This window comes from Neohortaea acidophila, assembly GCF_010093505.1.
Source record: "Neohortaea acidophila strain CBS 113389 unplaced genomic scaffold BDY17scaffold_5, whole genome shotgun sequence".
Lineage (NCBI taxonomy): Eukaryota > Fungi > Ascomycota > Dothideomycetes > Mycosphaerellales > Teratosphaeriaceae > Neohortaea > Neohortaea acidophila.
The window spans coordinates 142,064-164,093 of record NW_022985514.1 but is presented as its reverse complement, the minus strand read 5'-3'; the positions used below and the strand labels follow the sequence as shown (position 1 = coordinate 164,093).

The 22,030-nt window shown below is 56.3% G+C and overlaps 12 protein-coding genes across 12 annotated transcripts; 3 read left to right on the top strand and 9 right to left on the bottom strand.

The window, feature by feature from the left end:
* Positions 1-178: 178 nt before the first annotated feature.
* Positions 179-765, bottom strand: BDY17DRAFT_323717 (uncharacterized protein; the record flags this gene model as incomplete). The annotated part of the gene is made up of 2 exons (XM_033737069.1): positions 179-237; positions 297-765. 2 exons carry the CDS (start codon positions 763-765, stop codon positions 179-181), a joined length of 528 nt encoding a protein of 175 aa, XP_033589515.1.
* A 196-nt stretch (positions 766-961) lies between these two features.
* On the bottom strand, positions 962-3,656 carry BDY17DRAFT_138574 (gamma-tubulin complex component protein). The gene has a single exon (XM_033729485.1). The coding sequence runs from the start codon at positions 3,328-3,330 to the stop codon at positions 1,159-1,161; it is 2,172 nt and encodes a 723-aa protein (XP_033589514.1). The 5' UTR covers positions 3,331-3,656; the 3' UTR covers positions 962-1,158.
* Positions 3,657-3,838: 182 nt separating this feature from the next.
* BDY17DRAFT_323715 (uncharacterized protein) lies at positions 3,839-4,215 on the top strand (the record flags this gene model as incomplete). Its single annotated transcript, XM_033737068.1, has 2 exons — positions 3,839-3,893; positions 4,013-4,215. The coding sequence occupies 2 exons, from the start codon at positions 3,839-3,841 to the stop codon at positions 4,213-4,215; spliced, it is 258 nt and encodes an 85-aa protein (XP_033589513.1).
* A 360-nt stretch (positions 4,216-4,575) lies between these two features.
* On the bottom strand, positions 4,576-5,233 carry BDY17DRAFT_323714 (chaperonin 10-like protein; the record flags this gene model as incomplete). Its single annotated transcript, XM_033737067.1, has 4 exons — positions 4,576-4,600; positions 4,654-4,712; positions 4,773-5,000; positions 5,228-5,233. The coding sequence occupies 4 exons, from the start codon at positions 5,231-5,233 to the stop codon at positions 4,576-4,578; spliced, it is 318 nt and encodes a 105-aa protein (XP_033589512.1).
* Positions 5,234-5,447: 214 nt separating this feature from the next.
* Positions 5,448-6,380, top strand: BDY17DRAFT_240935 (WD40-repeat-containing domain protein; the record flags this gene model as incomplete). The annotated part of the gene is made up of 1 exon (XM_033730368.1): positions 5,448-6,380. A coding segment is annotated over one exon (933 nt), but the record flags the coding sequence as incomplete, so codon positions are not given.
* Positions 6,381-6,768: 388 nt separating this feature from the next.
* On the bottom strand, positions 6,769-7,965 carry BDY17DRAFT_237471 (uncharacterized protein; the record flags this gene model as incomplete). Its single annotated transcript, XM_033730322.1, has 1 exon — positions 6,769-7,965. A coding segment is annotated over one exon (1,197 nt), but the record flags the coding sequence as incomplete, so codon positions are not given.
* A 982-nt stretch (positions 7,966-8,947) lies between these two features.
* Positions 8,948-10,672, top strand: BDY17DRAFT_250966 (uncharacterized protein; the record flags this gene model as incomplete). Its single annotated transcript, XM_033731124.1, has 1 exon — positions 8,948-10,672. The coding sequence occupies one exon, from the start codon at positions 8,948-8,950 to the stop codon at positions 10,670-10,672; it is 1,725 nt and encodes a 574-aa protein (XP_033589509.1).
* A 2,025-nt stretch (positions 10,673-12,697) lies between these two features.
* BDY17DRAFT_251114 (uncharacterized protein) lies at positions 12,698-13,795 on the bottom strand (the record flags this gene model as incomplete). The annotated part of the gene is made up of 2 exons (XM_033731138.1): positions 12,698-12,955; positions 13,040-13,795. Coding segments are annotated over 2 exons (1,014 nt in total), but the record flags the coding sequence as incomplete, so codon positions are not given.
* A 1,053-nt stretch (positions 13,796-14,848) lies between these two features.
* Positions 14,849-16,932, bottom strand: BDY17DRAFT_323709 (G protein-coupled glucose receptor regulating Gpa2-domain-containing protein; the record flags this gene model as incomplete). The annotated part of the gene is made up of 2 exons (XM_033737066.1): positions 14,849-16,503; positions 16,560-16,932. 2 exons carry the CDS (start codon positions 16,930-16,932, stop codon positions 14,849-14,851), a joined length of 2,028 nt encoding a protein of 675 aa, XP_033589507.1.
* A 528-nt stretch (positions 16,933-17,460) lies between these two features.
* On the bottom strand, positions 17,461-18,264 carry BDY17DRAFT_316546 (uncharacterized protein; the record flags this gene model as incomplete). The annotated part of the gene is made up of 2 exons (XM_033736019.1): positions 17,461-18,164; positions 18,213-18,264. The coding sequence occupies 2 exons, from the start codon at positions 18,262-18,264 to the stop codon at positions 17,461-17,463; spliced, it is 756 nt and encodes a 251-aa protein (XP_033589506.1).
* A 489-nt stretch (positions 18,265-18,753) lies between these two features.
* BDY17DRAFT_345589 (uncharacterized protein) lies at positions 18,754-19,698 on the bottom strand. The gene has a single exon (XM_033738079.1). It carries the CDS (start codon positions 19,536-19,538, stop codon positions 18,861-18,863), a length of 678 nt encoding a protein of 225 aa, XP_033589505.1. The 5' UTR covers positions 19,539-19,698; the 3' UTR covers positions 18,754-18,860.
* A 658-nt stretch (positions 19,699-20,356) lies between these two features.
* Positions 20,357-21,601, bottom strand: BDY17DRAFT_323706 (UDP-glucose 4-epimerase; the record flags this gene model as incomplete). The annotated part of the gene is made up of 3 exons (XM_033737065.1): positions 20,357-20,763; positions 20,818-21,503; positions 21,573-21,601. The coding sequence occupies 3 exons, from the start codon at positions 21,599-21,601 to the stop codon at positions 20,357-20,359; spliced, it is 1,122 nt and encodes a 373-aa protein (XP_033589504.1).
* Positions 21,602-22,030: the final 429 nt, after the last annotated feature.

The window sequence follows — 22,030 nt, the reverse complement described above, 5'->3', positions numbered from 1 at the left end:
CATGCCCCGCAGCGTCTACTCTGCCCTGCTTATGCCGACTTTCCCTATCCGTTGTTGCTCAACATCATGCGATGCGCGTGAAATGAACGCTCGTCGGGACAGCAATGTGAGACTGATTCGATGATATTCCATTGCATTATCTTTGATAGTTCTAGCGCTGCCCACAATCCACACCACCTCACTCAAAATCAACCCAATCCAACCTCATACTCGAAGGCCGCCAAATAACAACAGGATCTACACAAACAAGTCAGCACTCCTCATCCCGTAACGGAGAATCTACGCCAGAAACTTACCCCTCGCAGACCCACTAGGCAGCAACCGAACAATACTCAACAACTCCCCCGCCAAAACCTGAAAATCAATCTTATCCGCAAACGCTCCAAGCGAACGCTCCGCGCGCCCAACCACCTCCCTCGCACCAAGCACAGTAGCCGCATACCAAGCCTTGAACTCAGAGCTCACAGGTCTCCCTTCAGCCGTGCACGTAATGCGCATATTCTCCACCAAACCGCGATGCGGTGCAGGTAAACTGGCATACCATCTAATCAGCGTGTTAAGATCATCGAATCCGAAAACCGCGCCGTTGCCGTAGAAGTTGTACGCTGCTTGGTCGCGCATCGAGCGGTTGATTTGCAGCATTTGGGGCGGCTTGCATTCTTCCGTAATGCGGACTGGTGCGGTGACGATTGCTAGTGATGTGAAGGCATGCTGCTTTATCTTTTCGAAGAGCTCTTTGGGGAGGTTGTGGATGCTTTTGTCCATTTTTGGGTGATCGGTGAGGGAGAACTGCGGGTCGTTGAGTATTGGTTATACCGATGAGAGGCGAGGTATATATTCGCGATGTGAGGAGTCGTTTTCCATCATGCACTGTTGCGTGCATGCTCGACGCCATTCATGCCGTCCACCTCTCGTCGGTGGTACCAGTGTTGCTGATTGTCTTGCCACTGCGCACCATGCGCATTAAACGATGCGCAAAGCGGTATCTGTGGACGCTCAGAGCAGTCTCAAGGCCGTGCGTGTCATCGGTGTATATCGTTCCTGCACCAGCAATCTTGACATCGGCGTAAGTTCGATTGGACTTGGATGTTTGATTCCGAACACAGCATCGTACGGCCTTTGCTTCTTCATCCATTGGTTAATACCAGCACGAATGGATCAGACCAAATCCCCTTCCACCCCCTCCACCACTCGCCCAAACTCCAACTTCATTAACAACCTCTCCAGCCCCCCAGCCACAACCGGCACAAACCCCATTGCCCCCTCCACTTGCCCCTCCCCAACAGCAACCCTCCCCCTTCCAATCCTCTCGCGATCCAACTTCCGCAACCGCGCAATAACACCTTTGCAATCGCTGTCGACTTTCTTCCTCGCACGGTCGAGTTCGAGTGTGATTCGCGCTTGGTCTTCTGCTTCGGCTGTGTACGCTTCGTCAAGGTTGCGTTCGAGGTCGGTTTTCTGCTGTAATGCCAGCAGACGATTAAAGAAAGAAAGGAGGTGGTCGATGTTAGTCAGTAGGGAGCGGAGGTCTTTTGTGTACGGCACATCGGTAAGGAGGAGGGCGTACGCCAGCGCATTGAGAAAGGAGCGGTGAGCAGACGCCAGACTTTCCGGATCGCGTTGAGCAGGTGATGTGTCGAGGAGAGGCTCCCTCACCCAAGCCGAGAAATGGTCCCACGAAGCTTTGATGATTTCCCCTTCAAAGTAGGCCGAGGTTTCGGACACGAGGAAGAGCGCTGCGCTACATGTTGCCCAGACTTTGCGGGTTGCGATTCGTCTTTGCGCGAGCTGGGTCTTGCTGTGTGGAGAGAGGGGTGTGGTTGGGGGGGATTTTGGCGAGGGGTGGTCGCGCCTTGCGCTGCTTTGGCGCCAGAGGTTTGAGAGGCGGAGGTGTGCGCGGCGGATGGCGAGGAGGTAGGAGGCGATGGTTGCGTAGGTGTCTACTTCTCGTTGGGAGATGAAGAGGTCGAGGGGCGGTGTTATGGTTAGGTTGAGAGTTGTGGCGGTTGGGAAGAGGAGGTCGTTGAATGGGACGGTGGTGAGGTCGATGGATGGGGCATCCTGTGCGCTATCAGACGTCGATGGTCTGGAGCCGACCTCGCGTGGAGTGGATAGAGTGATATGTTTCCGAGCGAAGTCGAGGACGTCGTCTTCGCTGTCATCGTCCCCCAGGGCTGCGAGGGTCTTCCACGTCGCGGACAATGTTTGCTGCAACTCCGCATCCTTGATCGATAATCCTTGCAGCGCTTTCACGGGGTCTTGCTGCAAAAGTTTGCTCATGCCTCGCTGACGTTCGTATAGCCTTGCCTCGGCTTCGTTGATCAGCGTTACGGCAAACTCGCCTCTTCCGAGCAAGAAGAATTCGTTGATGCATGAGAGGAGCTGGAGCGTAACGTCCATGGGGAGGAGATGCTGTAAGATGTTCTGCGAAACGGATAGTCGAATGGCGGAGACGGCGCGGGAGAATTGAGCTGGTACAAGTGGTAAGGACAGCGAGGATAGCTGCTGCAGGTGTGTTGCTCGGAGTTCTTCCTCGCGCATACCTGTTGGGTGTCGGAGGTGTGAAGCGCCGGTACGACTTGCATATCTCCGTACTTGGTCCAGCGACTTGCCGATGAAGAGGGTGGAAGACGCAGTAGCCGCAGTGACGAATTGAGGGAGCAGTCGTTTCTCTTTGTTGAAAGTGGCGCCATTTCCATCATCCAAACTCGATTGAATGAAAAAGTCATCTGCTCCAAACTTGGGCAATTGCCCATACAACACCCACGAAACGACCTGTCGCAGCCACGCCGTCTCCGCAACGGTGCTAAGCTCGATAGTGGTTTGTTCGATATCCGGAAATCCAGTCTGTTGCTCCGCACGAAGTTTGTCAATCAACGCCGCGCCAGTACAGCCAGTCTGTTTCTCAGACTCGGACTCCGGCCGCATGAAGCAAGCAATCCGCCAATACCACGCCATCCTCCGATGCCAGCCGTCAAACTCGCCCACCACCCCGGCGAGCGGCACAATGTCGTATGCGCCGACCATGGCGGCATCTTTGGTGAGGATCTTGCGTTCGACTTGGATGATTTTGTCCTGAAACCTGGGCAAATGGGTTTGCTGGATGGATGTGGCGACTGCGCGGCAGATGATTGATGTGTGGTGAGAGGCTATCTGGTTGATGTGCCGTCGCAGCTTCCGGTGTAGGTCGGCAAGCTGGCCGATTGAGCGCAGCAAGGCCTTCTCTGATGGCGAGAGGGGTAGGGAGTGCGAGCCATCTGCGTCCAAGAGGTCGTCCGCGAACAAGGGTGAAGGGTGGCCGGATAGGGCCAACAAGATTTCGTGGAGCATGGTGTTTCTTCGTCCCCGTCGCGTGCTATCAGGGTTGGAGAAGTCGAGCCATTCACATCGCCTTCATTGGGCGAGAGACGCGTCGATGGAGCGCGTCTCGAAGTCCGCTGGGGTCAGAGTCGTCCAATCGGAATTTCACGAGGCTGTTTGAAGATAGAGAGATGGGGAGCAAGGTGAGATGTGTGTTCAGCCCGGTCTTCTACACGGCGAAGAGGGACCCTGAGCTGCCTTCACTAACCCGAGCACGTGGAAGATGGTCAATTGGAAAGAGGCGCGCGGGTGGACCCTGCAGGAACGGAAGGAGCGGGGTGGTGGGGTTTGGCAGCAGCTCAGCCCCGACCACCATCTCTCCCAATCCCACCCTCTCCACCGCTTTTGCTGCCCGCCCACTTCACCCCAAGCTTCTGCGAGTCCTTCACGTCAAGGCAGAAAAGTCTACCCTCGTCACTCGCTACCGAAAATCGTCTTTGAACTCAGCAATCGACCGTCAACTCCCCCACCCGCCAACATGCAGAATCTCCGCGACAAGATCAAGCGCAAGCTCTCCATCCACGACAAGAACCGTAAGCTCTCTTCTCCCCCTTCCCTTCCCACACCCTGATCCCTGTCACACACGTGTTTCCCCTGTCAAGCCCTTCCCCTCTCTTCCTCCACCCAGCTAATCCCTCTCTGTCGCTCCCAGCCGACCTCAGCTCCTACGACGACCCAGAAGACATCGACGATGAGACGGCGGGCTACTTGCAGCGAGAGGCGGACAAGGCGGAAGAGTCGGATCAGCCGCATGGGAAGCCGGGCAGTTTTCTGAACAAGCTGATTATGCATGGGAACAAGAAGACGGAGGAGCAGCTTGCGAGGGAGCAGGCGTTGTCGAGTCAGAACAAGTAGCGGAGATGTGCGTGGGAGAGGCAGTGGGGTGCAGGAGAAGATGACAAGACGTGTGGAGGAAAAGCGTAGATTTGAGGGTGATAGACGATTGAATTTGGATCGTGGCTTTGCACTTTACATGTTTACCTGACGACTCCTCCTCTCCATCAAATCCCGGTAGGCAAGCGTTCAGACCTTCACAAAGTGAGTAGAGATGGATTCAGACACTAATCTTCTAGGTACAAATGGAGGATGCAAGTACAAGGTGCTTTAAGCGCTCAAACGCGGCCAAGATGGGGCTGCGGCTGTCCATGGGTATGCGTGCGGTGCGCCCATCTATGCTATTGTTACAGGGTGGATGATGCCGGCTAGCGATTCGCTCTACTCATTGACCTTGGCGAGGATACTAGATACTGTCAGCTCTGGTCAAACACCTCAAAGCTTGGGTGCAGTACTCACTCATGATCCCTGAAAAGCGAAAACTCCTCATCGCCAACCTTGATCGGGCTTCCACCGAACTATCACCAAGTGTCAGCATTCCCGCCCTAACATAACTCTCGTCCAACGTAACAACATACCATGGGTATAAGCACCTTGTCCCCCGTCTGCACGCCCATCGGCATCCTCTTGCCCTCCTTGTCCAGCGCCCCGGGGCCGACAGCCAACACCTTCGCCTCGTTCAGCTCCTTGACCGCCGTCTCGGGGAGCAGGACGCCGCCGGCCGTCTTCGTCTCAGCTTTTATGCGCTGCACCAGCACGCGGTCGAGGAGGGGGGCGATGGAGCGGATGGATTTGAGCGCCGTTGCCTGTGGTTTTCGTTAGCTGGGCGCGCACGGGCGGGTACGATGATGGAGAGTGCTGACCATTGTGAATGGAGATGGGGGTGATGAAGATGGAGGTATGGGTGTTTGCGCGTGTGGATGAGGTGTGGATGAGATGTCGTTGCGATGGTGTTTGGGAGTTTGAGTGTTTCTAGATTTTTCCCGTCGCCGCGGCGTCGCAGAAGCTTGGACTTTTTTCCGCTTTGGGCGACGCCCATGCTGGCGGCCTCTAGCCTTCTTTTGGCCGAGGCTTGAATTCTAATCTCGACGTCTCCTGCGATGTCTGTACACATCTGCACTACAATGATCATGTCAGTGTCGAGTGTGTTGGATGCGAGGTGTATCGCGAGGACGAGAGGTGGGTACGATGAGGGTGAATCAGGAGATGTCGGTGATATTGAAAGAGTCCGCGAATCCGACCACCACCTCCACAAGCCGCATGCAAGCAGCTTCTTCCGCGAGGCTCAATTCAGCAACGACGGAACAACAATCATCACCAACAACGGCAACCAGACCCTCACCACCTTTGTCCTGCCATCCGATCTTCTAGACGAAACCAAACAGCCACACACCCTCTCAGCCATCAATACAATCCACTCACCAAGCCCAATCCAAAGCTACGCCGTCTACCCCAAATTCAGCCTCGAAGACCTATCCACCACAGTCGCCCTCTCCGCCTCAAAAGACCTGCCCATCACTCTTTCAAACGTCCTCCACCCGGATGTCGTGCACGCAACCTATCCTCTCATCAACGCCACCACCGAAGCGTACATCACTCCCAACAGCCTCCTCTGGACTGCAGACGGCACACGCTTCATCGCAGGCAGCGACAATCGCATTTCCGTCTTCGACGCTTCAGCCGATGGCTCTGGTCCCGTCATACAACACAGGACGGCACCTGGTCGGGCGGAGAAGCGTTTCCCGGGCAGATCGAGCGCGCAGCATTGCCGGGGAATCGTCAGCGCACTGGATCTCAGCATCGATCACTACCTAGCGGCGGGCACGACACAGCGGGAAATCGCCATCTACGAGCACGAAGGTATGGGTGGACAAGCTGTGACGTCTTTCTCCCTCGCTCCGTTGCCCGGAGAAGTCGATGTGGCCAAGGGAAACGGCGTCACGCAGATGAAGTGGACTTCTGACGGCACTTATCTGCTCATCGCCGAGAGGCAGAGTGATTGCATTCAAGTCTGGGATTTGCGCCATTCGCTTCGGAGAGTGGGGTGGTTGGGTGGACGAGGGGCGAAAACGACGCAGCGGTTGGGCGTGGACATTCTGTCGACTGCTGATGGGGTGGAAGTTTGGGCTGGGGGAATGGATGGGCGTATTCGGATGTGGAGGAATCCCGGGTTGGTGGAGGGGGAGCAACTTTGTGACTGCATGTTGGAAGCACATGATGGTAAGCAGTCTCGCCGAATCTGGGAATGTGAGTTTGCTAAACTTCTCGAAGACCCGGTGTCGAGTACCGTATGGCATCCTGGAGGAGCGGTTCTCGCCACCTGCTCTGGAACACGACCGGGCTATCCCAGCCAACATGATCAGCTGTCAAACCCCGACAGCGACACGAGTGAGGACGAGGACATTCTTTCTCCGGACAACACGCTTAAAATATGGACTCTACCGCAATCCCAATTACACTTGGAGACCACATGACAGCAATGAAATGTCTATACCGAATGTCTATGCTGCGAACGAGTCTAGGCACCTACGTTGTCACTCCATCCCGCATCGACTCCTTGCATCTCTGCTGCAAGCCCTTGAGATCATACCGATAGATGAAGCCGTTCCAGTCCGCAACCTTGGCCCGCAGCTTCTCCAAATCCGTACCAGCGTCCGGGTGGGTGCCTGTGATGATACGTCCCGCGTCGAGCGAAGCCTCCGCAACCTCGTCCCTCCTTGGTCGCCGTAGCTTGTCATACAGAGCGAATGCCTTGCCCACATCAGCGGGCCGTCGGGCTTCTCCTAGCAGAGCAGAGAGTGCCAGCGCGTCTTCGATCCCCGCAGAAGCACCGGCCCCTCTCGCCGGGGAGAACGCGCGAGCAGCATCACCTGATACGCACACCTTGCCGCGAACATATGTCGTTGCGATAGGCGACACCCTCCGAGCCCCAGCAAACATCTTCTCCTGCCTCCGGATGACCTCGGAGATCCGCTCACCAATCCAACCCCAGCTCTGGAGGGGGTCGAGGAAGAGCGACTTTGGCACTTCCGCATATGCTTTCCCCAACAGCTCGGGAATGTGCTCATCGGTTTGGAAGCCTGCAATCACCTGCATCAAGTCCCCGCCGTCCTCGAAATCCGTCATGCAGAAGCCGGCATCCCCCACCCAGCCGGTCTGCACCTGCTTAGCGCAGTACTCATCCCCGAAAATCGCCCTCCCCTCCGTAATGGGAATCATCATGCGCGTGTTGAACCCCGTCGACCAAATCCCCTCCGCGGACGGGAACACGTACGACCGCACGTAAGAATTAATCCCATCGCACCCAATCAGGCCATCAACCAGTTCCTCCCCACCATCCTCAAACGTCATTCTCACCTTCCCGCTACTCGCCACCTCCTCAATCCCCGCCAACCGCTTGCCCGTCTGAACCACCCCCTCCGGCACAGCTTTCACCATCTCAAACACCCACCGCGACCTCACAACCGTCGCCTGCGGCGGATCATAATCCATCTCCTTCACCAACGTCCCCGCATACGACCCCGCAGCGAGCATCAGCCGCAACGAAGGCACGCACTTGACCGCTCCGGCATCGTCGAGGCTCTGCCGCAGCTGAGGACTTATGAGCGATAGGGCGTTTTGCCCATTCGCTCCGATTCCCACGCCTGTACCGTCTTCGCCTAGCTTGGGGCGCGCTTCGTAGATTCGCAGTTTGATGTGCGGGTGTTGGAGCAGGCCGTGGGCGAGGGCTAGGGAGGTTATTCCCGCGCCTATGATGGCGATGGAGATTTCGTCCTGATGAGGGGACATTGTGAAGGTCTAAGAGTTTGCAATCATCTAGAGGTGGTTGTCTGATTTCGAGAACAAGCAGATGGCTGGACCACCCTGGCTTCGCTCGTACGAGAAGAAGAATGAGAAACCTACGGAGAGCGAACTCGCCTGGATCTTATACAGCTGAGATCGCCGCCATCCCACCTTACTAACTTCTGGCCATGCCCTAATCCGAGTGTTTGCAAGCATGCCGGTAGCTTACGCGCGATATCTTCAGCTCCGGCGGGTCGTTTTCTGCCTCGAGCTCCGATTGGGTGGGGAGCGATGCATACCCAATCCGGCTAGTGCGGCTCTGCGGGAGGCTGCATAAGCGTGTTTGCTTCCGCCCGCCGCGTGCCTTTGAACCTCACGGCATAAACAACATGCGAGGCGGGTTGGAATGTGCGTGTTGTTCTCGCATTGCTTGCTCGGCCTGCCCTTCTCTCTTTTTCTATCCAGCTGATTCCTCACTCTCTTGTCCCTCGCTCTTTCCTCTTACGTTTTCGCGGGTGAGATGCACCAGTTCACCCGGCAACGATCCTGCTATTGTGCCCATTGTCGTGGACTTGACGACGAGTCTCACGACTTCTGACCGCTCACGAAAGCGCAAACTTGGGAAAACATTCACTAAAGACTTGCCGCCTTACTCTGATCCTTCTTAATCAACATCTTCCCTCTCGCCCATCTGCTACTTCTCCGCCATCTCCGCCTCCACCTCATCACCACCCTTACATCAACCACCATGGCGACTCCGCGCGTCACGCGCGCGAGATCGAAAACCCCCGCCCCGCTCCCGGCCATCGCAGCCAAGCAAAGCCACGCCTACGGCGCCGTTGGCAAAGCCAATCTCCGCTCCCAAGTCCGCAGCAGCGCCACGGACTTCGCCTCCGCCTTTGCCACCTCGCGCGAGGAGTCGGTGGGAGGCGACGACAGCGGCAGCGAGCTGGGCGATGCATCTCCTTTGATGGAGGGCCCGCAAGGTCGTCGTCGCCGTCTCCCGACTGCAACGCCGCGTGCTGGTCGCAGAGATGATGCTAGCAGCGTCATCGGAGATGCGACGTTCGCGGATCGCACTGCGACTGCTCTTGATGCTGGTGCTCATTATGGCCCGTTCGATCATGACGATATTCTGGAGGAGGAAGAGGAGGAGGAGCCCGTCCGGCACGAGCCTGTTCGCCGCTCCCAGCCGAGCAGTCTTCGAGTATTTGCGCGAGCGCTTCCTCGCTATGTCCCGAGACTTTTACGCAGTGCTAATCCGGCACTCAAGGATCTTCTTCTACTGATCTCGGGCTTTATTACCCTCACCCTTCTGGTCGCTTTGACTCCGTTGCCCTCTTCGATCAGCCCCTACCGTGACTACATCTTCTCCGGCGTCAAAACTTCCCTCGGCATCGAGCCATCGGCGAAGTTGCAGTCTGCCTGGTACCAGCTCAAGCACGACAAACTCTTCAGCGACCTTTTACCAGACCACAATATCCCGGAACAGCAGTTCGCCATCAACATCAACTACCTCCAGCGCATCGAGGAGCTAGAGGCAAATATGCGCGCGCTTGAAGGAGACATGCGGCTTACCTTGAATTCCTGGAGAGTTCTCGAGCAGGCGCTGCCCAGCAAAGTCGTGGTCCACGTGATCGACGGCAGGTACGAAATTCCAGAAGTGTTCTGGAATGCATTGCAGGAGAAGCTGGCCGGCGAGACCGACATGACTCCTCTTTGGCAATCTTATATCCAGGGCAACGAACGTGAGATCGAGCATCTCAACCAGCAGCTCATCTCTCTCCAGCTCGACCGCGCTATTCAGTCTAGAGAAGTCGTCAGCCGCGACGCCTTCATCGAGGCAATCGAAGAGAACAACGCATACATGTCGAGCAACTTCCGCGACGAATTTCGCGCGATGCAGCAAACCCACCTGGCAGAAGTCAAAGCCCTCGCAATCCGCAGCACCCAAGACGAGCTGCAAACCAACCCCCTCTCCTTCCACGTCAGCGAGCAACTCCAAATGCTCATCAAAGCCAACCAAGTCCGCAACACCTACCAAGCCCTGCGCTCCGTCAACTGGTTCTCCCTCGGCAACCAAGCCCGCATCAACCCCGCCCACACCTCCACAACCTTCTACCCGCCCCGCAACTGGCTGCACCACGTCTACCACCAATTCAGCCCCTTCACCACCAAACCCCACCCTCCCACCGCCGCCCTCTCCCACTGGAACGAAGCAGGCGACTGCTGGTGCGCGAAGCCAAAGTCCAAAACCGACCCCTCCATCTCCATCGGAATCTACACCAACGAGAAAATCTTCCCCGAGAAACTCATCCTCGACCACGTGCCGATGGAAGGCACGCTGTCAATCAAAACAGCCCCCAAAGACATCGAACTCTGGGCCTCAGCAGGGAGCAAAAAGACCGCAGCCAAACTCGCTAAACTCGTGCGCGAGCACCGTCGCTACCCTGACGCGGAGTGCGACCCCGCTAACCGCCCTGACGCCCGGTACGTGTGCGTCGCGCGCGGCAAGTACGATGTCCACGAGGGGAATCATGTGCAGGTCATTCCTGTTTTCGCCGATATGCAGGCGCTGGGGTTTGGGGTGGAGGACTTTGTTGTGCGCGCGAGTACGAATTGGGGTGGGCGGTTTACTTGTTTGTATCGCGTAAGGATGATTGGGGAGAAAGCGATTCCGGATTCGGGGGTCTGAGAAGAAAACGGAATCTGTGTTCTCGCGAGTTTCTACTAAGTGTGTGTGTGCTGCATAGCGAGGATGGACCGTGTCTTGTACGATTGCATCGGCGATGGGGATGGAAAAGGGTATTACGGCGTTCTGCGGGTCATGTTTGCGTTTGAGATACCCCCTTGTGCATAGAGGCATGTGCTTTCTAGCTTCCTACTTTCACACGCATCAAAGAGATTGCAGAAAGACTCTCCTCGCCTTCTCAATGCTGTGAAGAGGGCAGTGACGTCTATGGTCGTCTCAAACTCGTCGGGACTGCTCCTTCGGCGGTGATATAGTTGGTTCGGACGCGCTGTTCCTCAGCCCTTTTGCAGAGTGTAGCCCCAGGCTTACTACGAGAAGAGGTTTGAATGAGGATGGTGGTGTAAGAGGTCTTTTTTCATTTTGCGAGTTGACGACGTACGGGTCATTGCGCTTGAGTCGGAAGGGATGGCCTGACTGTCCGTCCGAACCGCTTCAGACGAACGCACGACCGTGTTCCTCCATGTTAGACCGTACCGTTATTGAAGCCCTTTCGATCGCATGCCGGGATTCTGCGCTTGCACGTCTTTTTGGTATCCCTCTCCAACGCTCTGGCTCTTCTTCCTCGCCCGCTGGTTCTGATCGCGCGTCAGAAGTATCTTTTTCTGGATTCCATTTGCCACGTTCGTCAAGGAGCGGCGGAGGCCCTGACCAGCGCTCTGCTTCTGGTAGAGCATGTTTCAGCGAATGCTCGCGTCTTGTCCTAGCTCGTTCTAGGAGAACCTGAAAAGCGCTTTCTACATCCTCATGACTGTCGTTGACAGTTCTCCAGCCTCGCTTACACACTTCAGCCCATTCAGAGGATGCCAACGACACCGCCGGATAGTTTGCGACACGCTTTAATCTGGCATCGGCTATCCGCCTTTGTTTCTCCGGCTGAGAATACTCTTCTATCAGCAAGTGCAGCTCCGCATGATATCTTGATGGTAGTAGTGCGGGAAGTCTTTCACAACAGCTCCGGCACAAGTCGGCACCATGATGAATGAAGGCCTTGAACAGGTCAAACCGGATTTCGAAATCGGCGGCCCCCCTAGCATGCGAACGCTGAAATCCGTTTAACAGGTGGTGCCACAAAGATTCCCTCATAAATAGCGAGTGAGGGCTGAGTCCACAATCAAGTATCAGCTTTACGAAATCCAGATTGACAGAAAAGATCGACCAAGGTATCCCAGGGACTTCAAGAACATCTTTCCAGGGATCCAGGCCACACGCTAATGTGAGCACTATGAACTGTTCTGAGAGGTTCTCGTCCATATAGCAAGAAATCGATGGTTCCAGGCGTAAGGCTCGCATTATGAATGAATAACGTCCAACTGTGGCAAAATGCCTCGCTAGCGACCACATGTCATCAGCCCGAAATGCTCTGCATTGATTTCCGTGGGGACAAAGGGTCGAAAAATAAAAGTCTAGAGCAGCATCGCATTGTTGCGCGACCCGGCCGCTCTGTGGATATAAGATTGAAAAGTCGTCGCCAAACAAGTTGTTGGCTTCCAGGACTAGATACCAGCACGTATTCCGCAATTCTGGAAGCCTCTTGAGCCTGGCCAGGTGGAATTGATGCCAGAACCCGGGACTATTGAAATGCGCAGGGACATGTTTTTGCAGGGTTTCCTGCATGTGGGCCGTTGTAAGAAAATCATATGCCGCCCTATGTCGAAAGTCAACTTTGGCGTAGTCGTTCCAGTGAAGTTCTTCGTCGAGGGCAAAAATGTAATTATCGTCTTCAACCACATGGAGTAAGTCTTTGCAGCATTCTGCGAGATAGCTCTTCAATATTACGACGTCTCTGGCAAAGTCGTCCCTGTTGATGAATTGGATATTCAGGCATTCGGCAAATCTCTCATCTTTGACCGCGCCCGTTTTCTGGGCAATGTCTTGACGAAGATGCAAAAAAAGGACCGCGTTTCGATTGGTCGATGCATGATGAAGTGCGAGCATGAGATTCATGGCAGTGTCGGAGTACCCTGACTTTCGGTACGTAGCATCGATTCTGGAGAATATTTGTCTCTCAAAATGGGTCTCGAGGTCCGGCGGAAAATCGTCAAGGTACGGCAGTACTTCTGTGGCGGACTGGTGCACAAGTCTAGTGCAAATACCGTCCATGACGATGGAAGCCCAGAGGAAGACTCCTTGCGCCTTCAGAACCGTTGTGTAGATGAGAATCTTCGTAGGGGAGGCTTCCAAAGAAGGAGGTACAAATGAATATGCGGAAATCCCGTCCCTGAAGTCCTTGAGAATGGCAGAGAATTGCTCGTCGTCATATATCGCTCTTGGAAACAAGGTCGGTTTTGCTTCGGCGAGTCGATCACAAACGTACTCGAAGATATCTCGCAAGTTCAGCTCGTGCAACAGGATGGTCTCCGTATTGCCTTCGAACTCGCGTTTGAAGGCAGTCCAGGGCCGAGAACTCATACAGATCTTGACGTGAGGCAGATTGGACAGTCGTCGAAGAAGCTGATTCAACTTTGGATGGGAGCGCTCCTCACACTCATCGAGACCGTCGATGAAGAAGCAGATGGCGAGATCTCCCCTCGTTCCAAGATTCGCGACGGCGTCGACAAGCTCGGCGTATATCCATGGTTCGTTGATCATGTGAGCTGATCCTTGCGTCTGGGCCCAACGTGCTGGACACGCGGTTGGGAGGAGGTCACTCTGATCTTTGAGTAACTGGTGAAGTAAGGTCCGCAACATGCCTTCCAGGGATTTTTGGAGAGGAGAGCCGGGGATCCAAAAATAGTGAGCTGCAAGCATAAGCTGACGATCCCCTGCCCAAGTCTCGAGGAGGGCTCTGCTCTCAAACTCCCCGCGCAAATACCTCATGAGGGTAGATTTGCCAGAGCCAGCTTCGCCACAAACCCAGAAAATGGAGCTTTGGGCATGCAGCCACTTATGATACTGACTATCGGTGTCCGAAAACATCCACTCAAAGGTTCGAGAATGATGGTCTGTGATAGCTTGGTACCGGGATTGCATCTCTGGAAAAGCCAGGCTGTCAACGATAGACTGTGCAAGCTTGCTTTCTTGGGCGGATTGGAAAGACAGGTCTATTCTCTGGAATCGTTGGTCCATGGTGGTGAAACCTTGCTCAACAGTGGTTTGAAGAGCTTCCAGTCTCACGATGATATCGAGAAGATCGTTTTTGCACGCAAGCACCGTCTGGACACAATCACGGCCTTTTCGCTCCACAGCATCTCTCAGCTCTTCAAACTCAACGGCTTGGGTCTGTTGAATATGGCGCAACAGCAAAGCGCAAAGCTGTCGCTCGAGGCTTTCAAGCCTCTTCTGGCTGGCTTCGATCTCATGCGTCTTGAGCTTGCTGCGCAAAGCCTTTCCCAAAGCTTTGAGCATTGGTTTCGATCCGTCCGGTCTAGCTTTGACCTTGAGAGGCTCGAGCAGCGCAATCAAGAGTGCAGCTTCCTCTTGACAACGCTTCGCAAGGCTTCGAACTGCCGCTTCGGTCTTGCTGGGCACACCAGAAACACTCATGGCAGCTTCAAGGTCTTCGGCGAGTGCGTTGTTGTCCTGCGCCAGGCTTTCCACCCAATCGTTCCGCGGCAGAGCATCGCTGGAAGATGCGATGAATGCTCGGGTCTCAGAGAGAAGGCTGGCGGTGAAGCCCACGAGTTGTACGACATTCGAGACGAGCCCAAGGGCCGTCATGGGGTCCATCATGCTGCCGGAAGAACACCACCGCGAGGGCGAGACTTTGAATAAAGCTGGTTGAATGTCGTCAGCACAGGACTGACAAAAAGACCAGATCTCCAAAGAGGCCTCAATCCCAGCATGAGCGCCGAAAGAGTAGCTCAAACGTCAAAAGATGCAAGCGCCAGGTGAAGTCGAATCAAGCTCCCTCCGCACTTGCGCCAACCTGGTTGGTCGAAGCTCCCCCTCCAAACAAGGCTTAGCGACATGTACGTTCCCAGTCCGCTCTGGCCAGACCAGATGCATGATAATCCATGCATGCAGGACAGCGTGGGGGTGCGTATCGAGAGTGTGGGGGCCAGAAATGATTAAAACGCTTTCCGCACATCATAATGCTCTATTTTCGTATTTCGGCCGTTTTAATCGAAGCCGCGTTTCGACGCTCAGCCTTGCCAAGCGCAGCCGTGCTTCGGACTTCTATTACACATCTGCTCCCTCCTCTTCGTCCTTATCAGCAAATAAATCCCCATACTGCCGGTCGAACCACTCTCTCCCTCTCCCCCTCCCTTCCCCCTCCACACCATCCTGGTCCTCCCTCACTCCCCTCAACCGCCCCTCATACTCCGCCCTCTCGAGCGCCAACCGCTCATGCGCCCGCTGAACCTCCAAAAGCCTACGATCCGAATGGCCGCCGGAGAAAACAATTCTCTTCTGCGGCGTCGTCGGATGCGAAGCGAGGGACGCAGCGGCGGTAGAAGAAGGCGAGCGGGCACTGACACTGCGGAAAGAGGAGGATTTGCGGTGTAGAGAGGAGCGGAGGGGGGTCAGGAGGCCTGCTGCTGCTGCTGCGGGGGCGGTGCCTTTTTCGGGGTCGGTGATGGTCGTGTTGGTTGTGCTGGTCGTTGCTGCGCTGCTATTTGCTGCGCGCGGGATGGCGCTGGGGACTCGACTTGCGCGGCGTCCCGTCGCCCACTTTTTGTCGAAGCAGTATTGCCACCATTTGAAGCTGCCGAGGAAGGTGCCGTCCGCACCTGGGATGTGGCGCCAGGGCCGTTCTCGCCAGGAAAAGACGACGACGTCCGCGAGGGTCATTATCGTTAGGGTGAAGATTTGCAGCACCTGCAGGGCGAAGACGGGATGCTGCGCGTAGCGATTGGTGAAGTTCATGATGTTGACGACAAAGGGGATGACCCAGAGGAGCAGGTAGACGACCGGGTAGATGAAGAGGAGGCGGAGTTGGCGCTGGATGGCGCGGCGCCGGTTGCGCATAGCGTTGTGTGTTGCTGGGCGGGAACGGGGCTTTGGTGCGGCTGGTGCTAAGGGGTCGTCGCTTTCAACGATTGGGGATAGGACTGGTGGGCCGTCGAAGGATTCCCTCCCCGACGATCTTTGCGAGGCGAAGCTCACTAGGGAGCTGCGTCGGTGGTTGGGGTCGGGAGCTGCAAAGTCCTCGGTCACTGTGGCCGGGTGACTTTCTTTGCGCAAGGCTGAGGCTGGATACGTGGAGGATACGGGCCCGTGGGTCGCAGTGCGAGTCGGACTCCTGCGGTGGGGAGATTCTTGGTTCGCTCGACGACTTGGACTTGGTGGCGGCGTCACAAAAACATCCGGCGGGAAGGCGTGGGGCAGTGATGGGTTGAATGCCAAGGTGATGTCGTTCACAGGTTCCGGCTGACCTGCTTCTTCCAGTGGTGCGACGTCCGGATCAGATCGTCTTCTCGTCGACGTGAGCTCCTTCTCCACTCGGGCAGCACGGTCGCCCGAAGACTCGCCTCCTAGTCCGTAACTGAGCGAGCTCGCCGTCTCGCCGCCAAACACCTTGAACTCCGACCCAACATATCGGTAGATTCGTATGGCGACGAAGACGATATACAGCCAGACGATGTACCTCGGGACCCAGAACAAACCTAATCGGTACCAGAACGGTCGAAGTGGCAGGCTGCACCATGCACCTTGAGCCACATAAGCGGATGTGTTGCTCGTGAATCCTAGTGCTGCGCTCAGATTCGGGAAGAGGATGTATGCGATAATGACCACGTAGCGGATGCGGTAGAGCCCGTCGTGGCCGAGCATGGAGTTTGACGGCGGAAAGATCTGGTAGTACATGTGCATGCTCATGAAGAAGACGGCAATGTCTGTGACGACGTTAGCTGGACTGCATTAAAGAGAGTCAATAGATGCAGCAACGCACCACACGCCTCGAATCCCGCCTGTAAGCAATACCCGCCGACCTGACAGATGGTGTCCGAGGTGTGAATTGGCCCAGTGGCAAAGGTCACACCCGAGAAAATGACAAACCACAGGCTCTTCCACGATCCGCCGAGGATGAGCAGCAAGACCAGATCTCGTCGGAAATTCCTCTGCATCATCAGAAACCAAAACGCCGCTACGAGTGCAGCAGCCAGACTGAGACTGGAGGTGACGGTCGCAAGGATTTGCAGGACATGGCGCTGTGTCGGGTTGAGCACGTCCGATGGGTCGAAACCCTTGCTACTGCCCAGCCCGGATGATGCATGGATGGTGAAGTTGCGGAGGCCAACGTGAGGTGTTGATAAAATGTCCATGCTGGCGGCCGCGAGCGTTTGACAACGCTACAACATGCGACGGCGGGTTGCGAAGTGTCCCTCACTCATGCCAGGGAGTTTGTCATTGTGAGGCTCAGAGCGCTATTTGTCCCATGTCTGCGGTCCCGGGAGATGATGCAATGGCATCGCAACGTGCCGCTGTGCATCGATGGAATGTGGAAGGAAAGGTCGCATGGTCTAGAATTTTTTTGCGCGCTTTTGTTGATGCTGACGGCGATTACGGCAGCTGACAGTTACTAGCAGAGTCTTCGATAAACTCTGATGGGGTAACGAGGTCGGTTACCCTATAAGCGAAGCATTTCGGAGGTTTTACCGTTGCTGTTGTAGATGCTTGGGGTGTTTTGACGCGAGACCCACTCCATCTGCCGGCAGCCGTGCAGGAATGTCATCCGAATCCGGTCAGCTCCGGCTGCTCATGATTGAATGTCGTCGTCTGTTGTGGAAAGTTCTGCCGGGGCGAGATGCTCACGAAAAGAGCCAATAGACGTCTCATGCAAGGACGAATATTCAGTCAAATCCCTCGGCCAACACGATCAGGCTAAACCTCAACTCCCCACCGCCAGCCGCTTCCTCCCTCTTCAAGAAGGCTCGCACCCCCTTCTCAAGCGCCGCATCACTCAAGACATCCTCGTCCGGCTGCAAAGACCCGCGATCCAGAGGCCCTTTCCGCCTGCCATCAAGCTCGTACAAGTGCCCCGTCTTCTCACTCTTCACAAAGCACACGTAATGCAGGTCGATGGAGTCATCAGCATTCGGCGCGGCCGTGTCGCCCGTGGACGCAGCTTCTTGATGCGCGCTCTCCAGCGCGTCGGTATCTTCCAACAACTCTGCGCGATCCATAGGCTTGAGCGGGATGGCCTTTTGGATCAATGTGTCCAGATCGCTGCCCTGTTGCACTTGTGATCGAGCGGGGCCGTTGCTCACGCCGTGCAGTAATCCAATCAGTCCGCACGCGTTGCCTATTGTCTGCTTGTACCATATCACATCCTCGCCGTCTCCTGAGCCGGTGTATACTTCTTTCGCTTTGTCCTCCTCGTGCCTGAACTTTTCGTAGGTATCGCTTACGGGAAAGACAAGAAGCAAGGCGTAGGCCGGTCGGGGAACGAAGGCGAGGAGGTCGGGGTCGTCGATGCTCCAGACGTCGTGGAATTGGAGGCCGGGAGAGAGGCCGAGTCTGTGGAGGAGCTTCGTCATGACTTCGGGGTTGTTCTCTGCTGGCCGTTAGCTGTGACCGAGACACGAGAGCAGGCTCCACGTACCAAGAGGAATGAAGCGCTTTCGCTTGCGCCCCTGCGCTTGACACTCGGTCATGTTGGCATCGCCGACGGGAGCTTGAGATGCCATCGTGGACAGTGCGAGGTCGGTGTTTGAGCCAAGAGAGATTCTTGTAGCTGCGGGTGTGATGTAATAAGGCACATGCACTTCAAGCCTTCTCGAACTGAGACCCGAAAGTCTTAGGTAAGCGCAAAAGTCACGAACACTCGGCCCCACCTCTTGGCCCACACGTGATTCTCACTCCTCATGCCAAGATGCCCGTCCGTTTGCTGCACTGTCCACTGCCACGAGGCAAGCTACTGCGCAATGCAAATGTCCGCAACGCGCTTGTTGATCACTTGAGAAACTACCCCACCCCCACCGCAGGATCAACAGCTCATTTCGTGGGGTGCTGCAGGAGTAGCCGGCGGCCGGCCCCTCCGGGACGGCTGGGCAACAAGACGCACACATGACACAGATGCTTTTGGTCGGTCGGCCTCGGCACAAAAGGAATGAAAGCGAGACGGGCAGAAAAGATGGGGGCGTTCAAGCAGTGGAATTCATTTTGCATGCATCTTGGTCTCGTCTACCTGCGCTCGATCTCTATCAAGTCAAGAGAGCCTTTCAAATCATTTTGCTTACAATCCTCTCCATCATGCGTACTCCTCGTGACCCTCGTGGCCGGCGTACCGCTCAAGGCCCTCGAGGCGGTCGGCGTATGCTCGGCCCTCCATCTGTGCAGCATCGCGAGCGTAGGCTTCGTGGCCCTCGATGTGGTCGGCGTAAGCGTTGCCCTCGAAGCGGTCGGCGTAGGCCCGGCCTTCCATCTGTGCGGCGTCCCGTGCGTAAGCCTCGTGGCCCTCGATATGGTCGGCGTAAGCGTTGCCCTCGAGGCGGTCGGCGTATGCTCGGCCTTCCATCTGTGCAGCATCGCGAGCGTAGGCCTCGTGACCCTCGATGTGGTCGGCATAAGCGTTGCCCTCGAAGCGGTCGGCGTAGGCCCGGCCTTCCATCTGTGCGGCGTCCCGTGCGTAAGCCTCGTGGCCCTCGATGTGGTCGGCATACGCGTTGCCCTCGAAGCGGTCGGCGTAGGCTCGGCCTTCCATCTGTGCAGCGTCCCGTGCGTAAGCCTCGTGGCCCTCGATGTGGTCGGCGTAAGCGTTGCCCTCGAAGCGGTCGGCGTAGGCCCGGCCCTCCATCTGTGCAGCATCCCGAGCGTAGCTTTCGTGGCCCTCGTGGCCGGCGTAGCGTTCAAGGCCCTCGAGTCTCTCGGCAATGGGTGCGGCAACGGCGCAGGCGGCCATGGCCACGGCGATGATGGTAACCTTCATGGTGGCGGATATGTGAGATGAAGTGAGTTGAAGTGGAATCGAGTATTTCTTGGCAGAGAAATGATCAGCCTGTCGGAGTGTGTAGTGATGAGCAAGTGAGAGTAGAGGAGGTTAACGAGGCGAAAACGAGCGATGAAGAGGGATCAGCAACCGGGTTGCGTGCGTAGCCCCTAGCCTTTATACAACGACTGGTTCGTCCATGCCCCACCCTCGGTCGTTGTAACGAGCGCGGGATATTTCGTGGCGCTTTTTAAGCTTTCGCTCGTTATGCACGACACAACTCGTGGCGCCGCCGCCTACGATGGCGGCCACTCGCTGCGGAAAAGCCGGTTCTTGCCCACCACGCCTGCCACCATGGTTGACAGATGACGCAAGTTGCTGTTCATTGGGTCGTTTTGCCCTTCTTTGTGGAGGTGAGCGGGTGCACGCGAGATACGCGAGGGGCTGTTGCTGCGTGGGTTGTTCCGGCTCGCCTCCACTACAAGCTCCGTGTCCCCGGGGAGGGTGGCAGACTAGACTCGAAACAAGCACGCTCCCGTCCCGTCGTCTTGAAAGGCGTAGGGGGCTTGGGGGCTTCGGGAGGCTTGCTTTTCGGCAGTCGGGTCTGCGGCCATCGCACTCACTTGCCGCTGCACCCGTCTCGCCACCCGTGAGCCCCTGCAGTGTGGTATTTGGTACCCTCCCCCTCCCTCCCCACACTCAAATCTCGCATTCAGCCTGCTTGCCACTGATGGTTGCTGAATGGTCGTGCGTTCACTAATCTACTGTATTGACTTTTCTCACCCTCGTCTCGTCTCCACCCTCTCCCTCATTTATTATCACCCCCTCCTCTGCCCCTCCAAAGCCTCCAGAAACGCTTTCGGCGGCTCTTGCCTGTACCCCTGCGGATTGTTCTCCGTCCACCGCCACAAGTCCGCACACGCATCTTCCAGCGTCCGGTGTGCCTTCCACCCTAGCTCGGTGTTCGCCCGAGTCGGATTAGCAGTCAAATCGAGCACGTCGCCCGCCCGTCGCCCGACGACTTGGTAGGGAAGATCTCGTCCCACGGCTTTGCTGAAGGCGGCCACCATCTCGAACACCGTGCTGCCTTTACCTGTCCCGAGGTTCCAGGCACGGACACCCGGGTGATTGGCACGAAGGTAGTTGAGGGCTATTAGGTGGCCAGCAGCGAGGTCGAGGATGTGGATGTAGTCGCGGATGGCGGTGCCGTCCTTGGACGCGTAATCTGTGCCATGTTAGCATAAACCCATGTTCGCCCCGAAGCTTTTCTGCGACCTACCATCTCCAAACACAAGCAACTTCTCCCGCTTCCCCACCGCGACCTGCGCAAGCAGCGGGAGCAAGTTGTACGGCACGCCCTGCGGATCTTCGCCCATGATGCCACTCGGATGACTGCCGGCCGGGTTGAAGTACCGCAACAACGCCGCGTTGAACTCCTCCCCGCTCTTGCCCGCCTTCTTCGCGTTCGCCCGCTCCGCATTCACATGATCCGTAATCATCATCTCCACCGTGACCTTGGTATTTCCGTACGGATTTGTAGGGCCCAGCGGGCACTCTTCAGGGATGGGAATCATGTTGGGGAAGCGCGTCGCATCGCCGTACACCGTAGCGGAGCTGGAGAAGACGATATTGGTGACGTGGTGCTTCTTCATCGCGCGCAGCAGGCACAGCGACCCAAACACGTTCACATTGTAGTAGTCCAGCGGCCGCTCCCCGCTCTCTCCCACAGCTTTTAGCGCGGCGAAATGGATGACATTGTCGATGTCGGGGTGTGCGGCGAAGACGGCATCCAGCGCCGCCTCGTCGGTGATGTCGCAGGTGTGGTAATGCGCTTTCTTGCCGCTGATCAGCTCGATGCGGCGCAGCACTTCTTGCGACGAGTTGTAGAGGTTGTCGACGATGACGACTTTGTAGTCTGCTTCGAGGAGGGCGAGGGCGGTGAAGGAGCCGATGTAGCCTGTGCCGCTGCGAGGTGGTTAGACATTGAGGTGTGTGGATGCGGATAGCTGCATCTTGTCGGGGGATGGTGCGTACCCTGTCACGAGCACCGAGCCGACGACCATCTTTGAGGCTGCTTCGGGAGTGGTCTTGGTGAGTGTTCCAAGAGAACTGCAGAGATAAAGCGTGGGAAAGATGAGACAAGGCGAGGTTCCTAATAACGCGATGGCATTGCTTGCAGTTCAACAATTCCTCGCCCGATGTGGAGGAGCTGCAGATAAATTTAGAGTTTCAGGCACCAAACCGTTTTGAGCTGCAAGGCTAGAAGGGCAAGGTTTGCCGATAAGGCTGACATGGACACAGCAACAACTGCAAGTGAACATCTGAGCATGAATAGACCCTATGCAGATGCATAACGTGTTCAACCAAAGTGTCTCTTTCAGATGCAACGTGGAAAATTGTAGAAGGCAAGCAGACTGTCGGCCACCAAACGCACGCGAAGCTATCGATATCTGATTCTGCCATGCAATCGTGCCTGACCTTGTGGCGCGCAG

Coding starts and splice junctions, on each gene's coding strand:
- BDY17DRAFT_138574 (XM_033729485.1), bottom strand. CDS start 3,330: ATGCTCCACGAAATCTTGTTGGCCCTATCCGGCCACCCTTCACCCTTG.
- BDY17DRAFT_345589 (XM_033738079.1), bottom strand. CDS start 19,538: ATGAAGGTTACCATCATCGCCGTGGCCATGGCCGCCTGCGCCGTTGCC.